This window comes from Amphiprion ocellaris, chromosome 10 (genome assembly GCF_022539595.1).
Source record: "Amphiprion ocellaris isolate individual 3 ecotype Okinawa chromosome 10, ASM2253959v1, whole genome shotgun sequence".
NCBI classification, from domain to species: domain Eukaryota; kingdom Metazoa; phylum Chordata; class Actinopteri; family Pomacentridae; genus Amphiprion; species Amphiprion ocellaris.
The window spans coordinates 16,699,882-16,713,107 of NC_072775.1; the positions used below are offsets into that span (position 1 = coordinate 16,699,882).

The window sequence follows — 13,226 nt, forward strand, 5'->3', positions numbered from 1 at the left end:
GTTGCTCCCTGACTATTAGATATGTAAATGAGCAATATTATGCTAATATGTTTAACATATCAATTCTATCGGGTGAAAATAGGTTAGTGATGTGATTACAGCCTTGCACCCCAAGGGGTCAAAATTGGATCGAGACTTTGAAATATATGAGAGAGGGCTGCTGAAAAGATCAGTATTTCAAGAAAGTGAAACAAGAATATTGACTGCACTTCTTTGTGTAAACTAATTTACACTCTTATATTTGTGACCCTTAAATTCTATAAATAAAAGTTCCAGTTCTCTCTCAGTTTTAATGAGATGCTGTCAGTGTTATTGCTATGATGCTGACTGCCTTCCTTCATAACGAAGTGCTATGATTTGGTGCCAACCATCTCATTTCATATAGGGTAAGATGACCAATTAACCAAATACTTACGTCTGGGGTGCAATTAAAAGATAGAGCAGAATTTGTTCTGTACAAACAACCACAGCGGACCCCCCAGCATCAGCTCCAGTTTCACTTGAACAATTCCTCCGTCCACTGTTTCCCACAGAAATTTGAAGCCTTACTCATATTTTTAGAAACAAACAGCCGCTGTCAGTGTAATCTACTGCCAACCTTGACACCTGAGGTCTTCAGCGATGGTCATGGTGGTAGATGTTTGCTTTCTGTCCAGGTTTGTGTGTGCATGCACTTAGCTGACACTGCGAGGTTTCACATTCTGTTCTGTATACTTGCATAACAGAAACCATCTGAAACAGAATATTGTTTCTTTGTTTGCTTTAAAGTGATCACAGTCTGAGGGGGTAGGTTTTTGAAGTCTGTGGTTTCTCTGTCGGCTTGAAGGAGTTAGGCTTCAGAGCGTGCTTAGCGGCGACCTGTCTCACAACAATAATGTGAGAAACATTTCGCAGAGAATCGTACGGAAATGTCAAATCAAGTCAAGACATTTTGGTTTCTAAGTGCCAGCCATACGTCTGACAACAAATGTTCCAAAGTGATTATTATCACCATTTTAGAGAACCCTTACCACAAACAGTTTTATTCCAGGAAATACCCAAAGTGCTCTTGTTTTGTCGGCATCTCTAACACAATCTGTTTGCCAATGCAATATTCATGCCATTTAGAATTCAATTTCTCCCTCTCGGGTTTTCTTGTGCACTGTTTCATTTTTAAAAATGTATTTTGTCAGATATAACTTCTCCCCTGTGGTACCTTGTATCCTAACCCCACTCTGGGTTTTTCTTGGCTTCGGTCTTGCCCCTTACAGCCCAACCTTTATTCAGTTCCCATGTTGAAGACCCTACTCCTTCTGCTAAAGAGATTTATTTCAGCCCTCTCTGCTACTGTAACAAAACACACAACAGGAGAACAAAAAAAAAGTCATTGAAAAGTGGAGAAAGTGTTGAGATAATGGCGACTCAAGGTGAGAAGTGTGTTTGGGTGAAGTGTGATTAGCTCCAGAAAGGGAAAAAAGAAGTAATTGCTCCTCATTATCTCTCCTCCTCCTCTGGTCCTTCAGCCTTTTCACTTAATCACTTAAGGAGAAGAGGAGAGGAGACACTCCCAAACTTACTGCCCATTGGCCTACAGGCATTTGGGGGAGATTTTAACAGTTGTAGAGGGGAGGAGAGCGCAAAAGTCAGTGGTAGCGCAGAGATCTTTGAATCATAGTCCCTGGCCAGTCAGCAGGTGGCAGAGGGAGAGGCTTGGTGGCTGACGCTCTGTCCTGCAGAGAAAAGAGAGAAGGAAAGAAGGTAGTGGAGGAGAAAGTTAAAGAAAACCCTCAAGGGTAAGGCAATTTTGTTGTTTATCATTCTTGGGATTTTTTAACTTAAATTGTAAGTGTCCTGTTTTGAAGGATTTAATGAATTGCCACCATTAGTTCAATTGACTTGCAGGTGTGGGACAATTTTACAATGTTTACCAGCAGGTTTTGCTCAGTTCGCTGTGAGATTTAGTTATTTATTCTGCAACAACTCAAAACATTGACAGGTCTAAATGAAAGTAATTTTGATGCCAGTCACTTCATAATTGTTAATTTTGCCGTGCTCTGGGAAGAGCTTTTTTCTTAGCTCTTAATTTTTCCTTTGCTTCCATCTCTGTGCATTCCTTTAGTCATCTTTTCTTAAAATCCCTCAGTTTCTCTGAATCTCGTCTCTCCTCTTTTTCAAACATCTCCCATGAGATGGTTTACAAGACTTGAATGCTGTCTGTTACACAAGTCTAAAGGTTAACATGACACCCAGAATTTAGCAAGCACCACAGGACTGAAGCTGTTTTTATGTAGTTTGGGTTTGCATGTATGGTGGCACTGTGTTTATGAAAAAAAAATCAAGAAATCTTGCTGTTGGTGGGGTTTGACAAACTTTAGAAAGCTGTGTGAACATTTGGTGCTCAGTGCGCATAATGAAAGCATACTCAAAGTGTTGCATATTATTTTCTTGGTGTGTTGAAATATAATGAGAAGTGTCTTGAGATAAATTCCTGCACATGTGCAAATGTAAAACAAATACAGACAAAATATTACAAAGTTAGTTTGAATTTGACACTCCCTTTTGCTAAAAAAAAGAATCAGAAAAATATGAATATTTAATAGAATATTGCATTAATATAAATCATCAGGATTATATCCCCCTGTGGAGCTGCTGTGGCAGCTTTGAGTATTTGTAAAAGTCTATTACAATTATTATTTACGATTTGTAGATCAAGCTCATATCCACATTGTATCGTAGATAATCCTAGATTGCCTGTCAACAAAGCTGCCAGCACTAATTTTCCTCTGTGATAATAACATAAATATTTACAATAACTATGTGCTGGGGTGATGGATATTCGCGCTGGGCTGTTGCTCTAGTAGATTTACCTTTTAATGCTACTGTGCTGGCTCAGGGAATACACAGAAGCCCCTCGCAAAATGAGCTACAGATGTGGGCCCTCAGCTGTGCAAAATGATAGAGAGAGGTGGAGGCAAACATAGAAGGACAGAAAAAGAGAGAGAGACCCACAGCCCTGAGTAGATGGCTTATAAAGACTATTCAGATTGCGTAACGTGACTGCTTTCATGGCAACATCAAACCTCTGGTTATGGAGTCTTTTTTTTTCATTTACCTCCACTGAATGAAAATGACCCCTGGACACATGAAAGTTATTGCAAGCACACTTGTTATTTCAAAAACTGATCTGTGTTTATATTTTAGGCTGTTTTATTAATGCCTTTTCAGCAGGTTAGGTTTCCATCTGACAGCCTCACTGAGGGAAACGGAGCCTCTGTGGGTCTGATGAAGCAAGGTCCTTATCGAGGTCTCTTTGTGGTTTGTATGGCAGCAGGAGGTGGGCAGAATCATGAAGATATGAGCTCTGCTCGCAGACGATAATTGCTTTCAGGTTCGTTTTATTCATTTTAGTTTCCATGTTCTGTCTGCAAGCTGCTGCGTGGGGAAGGAAGAGGAGGGGAGAGGAACGTCCCCAAGTTTTTGCAACCGCACATAAAGGCATTGCCTTCTTTCTTCTCATCCTCGGGCTTGTTGGTTTGTTCCAGAGAGATTTGTCCTGAGTTGAAACCTGGTGAAACAGTCGGGCTTTTGTCTGAGGCTTAATGGCTCTCTGGAGAGGATGGGGAAAATGTGTACAGACTGATCGAGTCTTCTTCTATTGCCGCTCTCTTTCTCTATCTGTATTCCCAGTACAACTTTCGACAGCTATTTGTCTTTCTTTCATTTACGGTTGTCCTTTATTCGTGTCTCTTGTTTAATGCAGTCCCAGTTTCCAACACTGTGAAAGAGATTTTTTAAAAACTCACACAAACACACAAGTATCCTTGACAGCCTGTCAAGATACCTCTAGTGAAAGGTGTCTGTTGATCCAGACTGTATTGTCTCTGGGTGATTAAATTGCTGTTGTTACCTTTGGAGATCTCCTCCCACCATCCCTGGGAGCTATAAATGGCAGGTTTCACATACTGTACACATATGGACAGGGTCCTTTGCCCCTCTCTCCCTCACATAAAATCGTGAACACACATTACACGTAGTCAACAAACATTTAACAGGCCCATTGACATAGCTCTGCTTTGACATCGAGAAGTTATTGTCAGGAAGGAATTTTTAACTGTGTTTATTATGGACGTGTTGAATTTTACTTGCTTTGGGCTTGAAGGCCAGGTTGAAATACTGTCTGGATGACCCAGGTGATGCCTGGGAGCGTCCTCTGGACTGAAGCTTTTCTGGTTTTCTGCTTTGTCCTGCAGTCCTAGAGTGATAGTCAATCAATGTGCTGGACATTCATGCCAAACCTGTGTTCAACGTCTTTACCAGGTCATTGGAGTGGATCCAATGAATCCTCTCTGCTTTTACAATAATCAGGCAAAAACCTTCGGTCCTGGTTTGTGTCATGACAGTCGCTTAATGCAGCAAAATATTTCTGGTTTACCTAATCTTGTCTGTCATTTCATATCCAACAACCCTCTGTTCAACTCATCAGTTAACCAATAACCACATGAATAAAACTAATTCATCATATATCTATTTGATCCACCCACTTATCTACCCATCTCAACTTTAATCCATCCATTGATCACTGTCTATCTGTATATCTGCTTTTTGCACATCCTTTCATTCATCTATTCATGTGACCATCATTAATTCATTGACTCTATGTATCTATCTATCTATCTATCTATCTATCTATCTATCTATCTATCTATCTATCTATCTATCTATCTATCTATCTATCTATCTATCTATCTATCTATCTATCTATCTATCTATCTATCTATCTATCTATCTATCTATCACCCTTAACTCAACATATCCTTTTATTTCCATCACTTGTCCATCCAGCTGTTCTTCTCTCCATCCATCCATCCATGGCCGTGATTCCTAATTGTGACTATCCCACTTCCCTCCTTAGTCCCCATTTCCTCTCTCCATTAATCCGTCCTTCTGTCTTTCTTTCGCACACCAGGACATTCTCAGCAGTCCTCTGCTGTGCTTGGAAAGTCACAGCGCCATCTTATCCAAGAGAAATAAGAAATAAAGGCCTGAAAATGGCAAGCATCAAATAAAACCTTGACAGAGAGCAATAAACATGCTTGTTAAACATCTCTGTGCGCCAGCGCACAGTGCCATTACACATGGCTATAGTATACTGTCTATAATGTGGCTAACTGCTAGACTGTCAGTACTTCATCAACACTCTCCATCATTCCTGCTCTCACCTATTCACTCTCTGTCACTCACTTCGTCTCTCTCACTTTCCACTTTTTTCATCCCCTACTTTCTCTCCATTTCCTTCTCTTAATGTCTCCTAAATTCAACTGTGGTTTACTCTATTAAGCTTTGGCCACTGATAAAACACTCTAAACCCCAAGTTTTGACCGCCTCAGAGGGTAAAATAAACAATTTCCCAGTGATGTCATAGCTTGGATTGCTTGCACAGGCACCAGCCTTCGACCTCAAGCTTTTGACCAGCAGCAGTAAAGCAGACAGCTAAAATAACCACATAAAGTCAAATATATTGAGTTTGGACTAGTTAGAAACAGGTCGTGGTAATTATACAGCTATTTGTCTTTTTAAAGAAAGACTGGAGCGTGTTAAATCACAGAGTGACTTGAGTTACATCCTGTGTAAATCTGATTTATGTGCCAACTTTGCTGAAAGTAAATTGCATCCAGTTAAGTAAGAGCAGCAGCTTTCCACCTTAGCTGAAAATATGTCATACATTTACATATAGCTCAAGGTATCAGGTATTCTCTATTTCTTGAGATCACTGCCCAGAATTATTGTTCATTTAAAAATGAAGTCATCTTGGTGCACAGATGAGTGGCAGGTTCTGGGTCCACTTGATGACATCTTACTATTCTGGCCAGTGCTGCGTCCAACAGGACTTTTAGAATTTGTTTCTCTGTGTGCACATTTTTCTGCTTTTCCATCTGTTTTTGTCTTTGATCCTTAATGAGAAGATATCATAACAGCAGGAATTTCCAGGTGATCAGTCTCCACTAAAAATTTCAGCAACTGCTTCTGTCTTTTGTGCTTCAGTATGCACAGTATTTTCTTTTTTATGCTTTACTTTTTATCAAATAATCCTGTCATTTCAAGTAAATCCAACATATTTATTCAAGCATGTGTCCTACTATATAATTTTATGTAGTTTCCAACTGTCAGGCACCACACACTTTATTGCAGAACTTTCATTCACTCTATTAGTGGTTTTCTGTTTCCACAGACCTCACAAATGCAGCACAGTTAGATCAGAAGTTCCCTTCTGCCACTTTCTAAACTTTTACACCAAAAAAGTTAAATTCTGACCGAAGTCCAAAAAAATGGCCCTCTGAAGGTTAAAACAGGCTCACTATTTTTGAAAGCATGTAATTTGGTTTCTCGGGGAAGCCGCTGCAAGGTTTTAGGTTCACATGACATCACTGTCATTAGACACAATGACATCATCACACTTGTGAGCTCTCTGAAGGTTAGAAATGCCTGACTGAGCACAATTTATGGCTTAGAGCAAAAAGATCTCTGACAAAGTGATGACTGCTGACTTTCTGCTGCCTTACACTGGAATGGGAGCATCATTACACACAAGAACACACACACAGAGTGACATAATGGTTCAGGTTTCTTGTGATTAAATATACAGTAGCGTGCCCCACTGAATGTAATGTAACTTGTATTGTCCCGACAGTATTTCTGTCCTCAGCACTCTATAAAACACTGACACTGAGGAGAGAACAAATGTGACCCTCTTTCGACCCGGAGACTCAGGTTCAGTCTGGCGCAACGACAAACGGCTACAGTTTCAGTGGTCTGTTGCACATAGTTTGTGCCAAAGATACAATCTGTGCAAACTGTATAAAGCAGCACTAAAAAACAGATGGAATATTTCAACTCTGTGAAGCTTTCACTCATGCCACTCCGGGAGAATCTCATGTGCCTAACAGTCAGCGATGGAGTGTTTAGCTTTGCTCTTTTTGATGCTTTTGACAGGGCCGGGCGAACAAGGCTGGATTACAAAGAGAGAGAATAACAGGGAACTGCTTAATGGCCCCAAGGAACTTCACTTCATAGAATTTCTGTCTATACAACTTGATTAATTATGGACTTGTGAGAAATTTAATTTGCACCACCGGAGTGGAATATCAACAAAAACAGATCCTCCATCCTCCTTCTTGTGGATTTGGATCTGTGTCCAAATTGAGTTGCTGTTTTAGTTTAGAATGTTGTCATTTCGTAAATTGCTTAATTCTTTAGAGTTGTAGTGTTATTGTCTAGTCAATTACTTTCATTCTTCTTTTAGTGACTGCCGTTTCAAAAGTCAAAAACAAAAGATGTTTATGATCATAAAAAACATCAAGAAATATTCACTTGTGAGAAGCTTGGAAAGTTTTGGTGTTTTTACCTGAAAAATAATATGTATATCTCTACCTTTTGGGAAATATTCTCATCCACAGACCAAAAAGCCCTCCTCCATGTTTCCATGGGCTTACTCTTGCTTACTCTGCGTTTTGGGCCCAAGATCGCATTTATAGAGTCCCTGTCCAGTTGAGAGCTTGTGTGTCTGAGACTTCTGCTGGCTGACCAAATGGATTCCTCTTGGCTTTTCGTCATGTGGCTCAACTACATTTTCCAAGTGCTATTGGGCCAAAGGGATCAAATTATGATAGTAAAAGAAGTTATTTCGGGAAAGGTTTGACACTCTGAAAAATATATCATCCATTTTACAGCTGTTTCTTGTCCACTGATTGTGTATGGGGATGTGATTTTTGGGCCAGTGTGTGTCAGCTGTGTTAGCCATGACAACAAAACTCCCAGACAGAAAGTAAATAAAAAGGTCAAAATACGATTTCAGTTATGTACAATGCGCTGACCAACCCCAACATTAAAACCTAAACTGACAGGTGAACACTCATCATGTCATTCCAATGCAGTTTTCTACTGCTAAACATTGGGTCCTTGCATATATGTGGATATTCCTTTGACGTGTACTACCTACCTAAACATTACTGTAGGCCGAGCACACCACCCTGTTGGCAGGTGTGTTCCCCAACAAGAGCAGCCTCTCCCAGCAGGATATTGTGCCCTTCCACACTGCCAAGACTGCTCAAGAACTGTTAGAGGAGCACAACAAGTCCAAGGCATTGACCCAGCTTTCAGATCTCCCAAATCTCCGTCCAGTAGAGCATTGGTGGGATGTGTCCATGCCTTAATGGGCCAGAAGTATTTTGGTGGTACAAGAGGGTTCTAAACAATATTAATCGAATGATTTTGATTGGTTTTGTAATTATTTTTGTGCGCTCTTCTTTGTTTGTACTGTTGCATGGAAACAGTACTTTTATTATGGACTGCTAGGTTTGAAAGAACCAATCCCTATGAGTTTTATGGTTAAATAATTACATTAAAATGCTTATGCTTTCTCCAAAACCCACCAGATTCACATCAGCGGTGTGTGTCAGTGCACATCTAATTCTTTGTTTGTGTGTCCCGCACACACTGAAAGTCTGTCTTGTTTCAGAAAAGTGAAGACAAATTAACAAATACATTCTCTTTTCTTGACCTCACCTCTAGCAATGACCACTAGACTCCTGTGGAGGGCCCTGTGCCTACTGGCCCTGCTCTGCACCTTGTCACACTGCAGCTCCGCCACCAACCACCCAGACCCCTCAGCCACAGAGCAGGGAGTCACCTTCAGCCACGTCTATAAAATTGACATCCCTGGGAGCTCCAGCTGTAAACTAGAAAGTGTGCCAATGCAGGACAACACAGGTAATTAAAAAAATATAGAGCTAAATGAGAGATTGACAAAGAACATACAACTGAAAACAATTAGAGAGATATAATAACAAGAGTATGTGTGTACCCTTTCTATTAATTTAGGTAGTGCTTAGTATCTCTCAGGTCTGTTTGCTTTTTAATTGTGATTAACGCTTGTTACTTCTGTGCATGACCATTGGGAACCATTATAGCACATTTGGCAATTCAAAATTTGATTTGGTCATACTTTGCAGGTCTGCAAACAGAGACCACAGCAAATGGAGAGAATGATATTATCTTCAAACACAACATTCGGCTACAGACACCCAAGTGTGACTGTGAGGAGTCAGAGAGCTTTAAATCTCTGCTGTACAGAGTCAATGGACTGGAAGAAGAAGTCAACTACTTAAAGACGCAATGCAGTCAAGGATGCTGTGGAAAAGGCGGTGCTGCAGGTAGGCCTAACTGCTCTGTTGCAATCTAATATACATAGTTGTAAAGCTGAGATGGCAAGTCAGTGCTAAAAAACAAGTGAAAAGGGTTGCAAGTAAATACAAACAGTAACATCATTGTACCTCTCTCTCTCAAGGTGTGGATACCAGCTGTAGTGGCCATGGTTCCTACCAACACGACACCTGCAGCTGCCTCTGTAACCCTGGATGGGAAGGCCCAGATTGCTCCATATCCTCCTGCCCTGACGAGTGCAATGACAACGGCCGATGTGTGGATGGGAAATGTGTGTGCCACCAGGGCTACACAGGAGACGACTGCAGCCAGCTGATGTGTCCAGACAACTGTAATGACAAGGGACAGTGTGTCGATGGAAAATGCGTGTGCTTCCCGCACTTCACTGGCGAAGACTGCAGCATCCAGAAGTGTCCCAATGACTGCATCAGTAACGGCCAGTGTGTGGATGGCCAGTGCATCTGTGATGAAGGCTTTTATGGGGAGGACTGTTCTCTAGGTAAGCTATTCAAAATGTTGGTTTTATTGCACAGATAAAGACGTAAAATTCTATCTATCTATCTAGTCCTCATTTTCACAGTTTTATGCTTCAGCAGTTTTAAGACAAACTGCTAATTTCTTAACTTGCAAAGTTACGATAAACATAATTCCGTAGTAAATAATTTTTCTTTACATTAGCTAACGTATATATCTTTTCAAATATAAGGTCCTGTGGTTGTCCACCGGAAAAAATTGCACTCAGGCTCTCGACACAGAGGCACAACTTAGGAAAATGGGTTAAAGATGTTTTTATGGAAGGAATTCATTCATTCAGATGGTTACAATAGCCTTTAAGTATTGTAGAAATAGTTTCAGAACAGTGTTTTCAGTGTTTTAAACAGCCCTCTGAGGTTTTCAGACTTTACCTGTTAATATAGCTTTCGTATAATCAGTGTTTAACTCCATGACCCCAAAGTAGATAAGGTGCAAGAACTAAGGCAGCCTCATTCTAGAGACTTCTGTAGAGACAACTAGTGTGTGAGTCAACATATTTCACCTTGAACTTTTAATTATTCTGTATTTTTTAACCTAAGCTTATATTTAGTTTGATGTGTATTTCTCATGAGACTTGGAGATTCACATTTAACCTTGTTATACAGTCACCTCTGTGGCTCTGACATTAAGGTGAGCATTTTAGCTGTTATCTCAAAGAGCACAGATGCCACAAGGAGCTCGGGGACCATCAAAATTATAACACGTGCCCCTAATGCCCAGTTCACCTTCATATAAATTCTCATCCTTTGTCATTTAATAAAAACTTTTAGGACCTGCCTGAATAATTCTGAAGAGTAATGCAGTTCTGCTTGTGTCAGCTATCTGCTACCATCTGTTTCATTCATATTTCAGCAGACCTGGCTCATGCATTACTTGAACGGCAATTACCTGACAAGTAATATTCAGTCGTATTCATGCAGGTTTACAAGGCAGGTTGTTTTACTGGCAGTTGTCACTTTGGCCTTGCTGCAACGTCCTGTCAACAGCTCAGCACCACTGAAAATAAGACGCCTGCAACACCTGACTTTGACAGTCTTAACAGTTCCCTTGAAGATCGGTCTCACCCACTAAATCCTTGCTGCTAACTGCTTGCAGTGATTGGTCAGCTCAATTATGGAAGTGTTTTTAACCAAACCTAAAGTGATTTCAGTCATCATAATGGCCATTGTGACCTACTTCTGTGGTATTCAAAACATCTCTCCCAGCAGTTATTTCAGATATAACAGCTGAAGGGGCCCTTTCAGCAGGCTGACCCCATGACCACTGCATCTTTGGCCTCCAGACAACTTATGACATCAGGTCACATAATACCACAGGAATATAAGAAGACCCATCAGTCTTTTTGGAGTGCCATCTGGCTTGTACCCTGCAGAACAATCATCACCTTTCCTGTTAAATGCAGTGCTCACCAAACCTTCTATTACTGTACCGCCTCAGGAGTACAAAATTGCATTTTGCAGCAATTTAATGCCACGAAAGCAGAAACGTGAGCAGCAGCTTCCAGGCACGAGCACTGAGTCCACATTGCAACAGTCAATTCTACAGCGACAGTGGAGACTTAGCTGTAAGTGAACAACACAGAAATGAGCTTTTCCTCTTGGACTAATAGATTATTGTTTTTTTCTTCTGCATTTAACCTACTGTTTTTAAATGAATATTGGATATTTATGGATGAAAAGCATTTCCACAAACCATTTTAGGTTCCACACCAAAACTTTATACATTAGAAGAAGAAGATACATTTGGTGTAGAGTTCACAGTAGCAGGTCAGCCATGTCAATCCTTAGACGATAATTCAGTCGCTTCAAACTTTGCTTTGCTTTCCAAAGGAAGAGAATAGCTACAGATGGATCTGCAGCTTCGTGTGTAGGTGCTGTTGAATGGAGTCCAACATCAACAGTGGCATTGTGTCAGAGGAAAAGTCAGGGTGGAATTGAAAGTGGGTGGTAAGAAAAAAAAATACATTGTGTTGATTTTAGGTGTTAGAAATAATAGTGGTAATAAGCAGCAGGAGAAGAAGAGTATACAAGCAAAACAGTGAAGACTTTCTTTGTTTTATGTGGATATTTGCCATTTCAACACCTGGATGGTGGATGTCAATCTGCTCTCTGGGTGATGATGCTAAAGTGAGTCTTAAAGTATAGCTTTAGATATACTGTCCATCCATTGTGGTGAAGTTTCATTCCTTGCCAATGATGTTAAATTTCCGAGCGTCAATGTTGTTTTTTGCGATCATCATCAAAGACAGATGCCTTGTGACTTAGAACTCAGCAGTGCTTTAAAAATACAAAATATTTTTACTAGCCTAAACTCATGGCTATCCATCAGATTACATTAAAAAAAAAAAAAAAGCAACCGCATCTAATGAGGTAATCTGAATATAATGCAGGTGAGATTCTTGAAGTTATAATAACACAACGCAGATGCTTTGGATTCAACATTATTATTGTATCTTCTTTGGCTGTCTCACATGTTTCCTTTAATCAATAGACACATTTAAAAAGATCAGATTCAACATAATGTAGCTTTTAAACCTTGTCCTCGACTTTAAACCATATTTGGCAATTTTCTCAAGTTTCTCTTTTTGCCTGCTGGCTCAAGACTAACTCACATATGTGATATTAACAAAACAGACGGCAAAGGTAATAGGATACAGAGCAACAAACAAAAAAAGGAGACACTGATTGAATCACATAAACACTGATACTTTGCTGTTTGTGTTCACTTGCTGCAGTTTTGCGGTCTTTTTATGAAGCCCAGACATGTTGTTTCACTCACATTTTCCTTCCTCAAATGGTATTTCATTAATTTTCAATCAGAGAAGACACAAATCATCATTACTTTCCATTTTTCCGATCTTAATATGTTAATTTATTCACCCCAGCAGTTCTCAGATGTTTTTTGAGGGTTGAGATTGTTGATGGTCGTGCCTGGAGTAGCAACAAGGGGCTGTGGAACTGGACTGCTGCATTTGAGGAAAAACATTAAGCTTCCTGAATTTGCCTTGTGGAGCAGCATCTGAACCTGATGTGAATTCCTTCCCTGCCAAAGTTATGGCAGACTCCTTCACCACCCGTGTCACAAATTGCCCTTGAAATGTGCTTAGGTTTTTGTGTGCCGTGCTTTGCTTCTTTAAATCTACCAACGCCTAACTTTTATTACCCTCCGTTGTACCCTCAGAAGGTTCATCTTGCTTGTGGAAAGCCTCACTCCCCAACACTGCTGACATGCCGTCTTCTGTCTTTTGGCTGCTGTTTTGTTATTGTACTCCCCCATAGTTATATACCTTCCTACCCACATGCACCTTTCTATAATTTTTCCATCATTTTCATTGAAGCACACTGGCCTTGTATAACCACCAGAGAGCAAAGCAGTAGTTCTTTCCAGTTGGGGAAGAAACCTCAGTGTTCAAAATAACACATAGCTGTTGCCTGGTTCATAAATTATTCTTTGCTCCTTGTAACAGGATAATTGTTAAAATATGTTTTATCAGC

At 40.2% G+C, this 13,226-nt stretch overlaps 1 protein-coding gene across 3 annotated transcripts in view; it reads left to right on the plus strand.

Moving 5' to 3' along the window:
* Positions 1–1,612: 1,612 nt before the first annotated feature.
* tnn (tenascin N) overlaps positions 1,613–13,226 on the plus strand; it is a 39,159-nt gene continuing 27,545 nt past the window's right edge. For all 3 annotated transcript variants that reach the window (XM_035947820.2, XM_035947821.2, XM_035947823.2), the window contains exons 1-4: positions 1,613–1,772; positions 8,548–8,745; positions 8,988–9,188; positions 9,323–9,697. In XM_035947820.2, the coding sequence (XP_035803713.2) occupies positions 8,550–8,745; positions 8,988–9,188; positions 9,323–9,697 (772 nt within the window). In that variant the 5' untranslated portion in view covers positions 1,613–1,772; positions 8,548–8,549. The remainder of the gene's footprint in view (positions 1,773–8,547; positions 8,746–8,987; positions 9,189–9,322; positions 9,698–13,226) is intronic.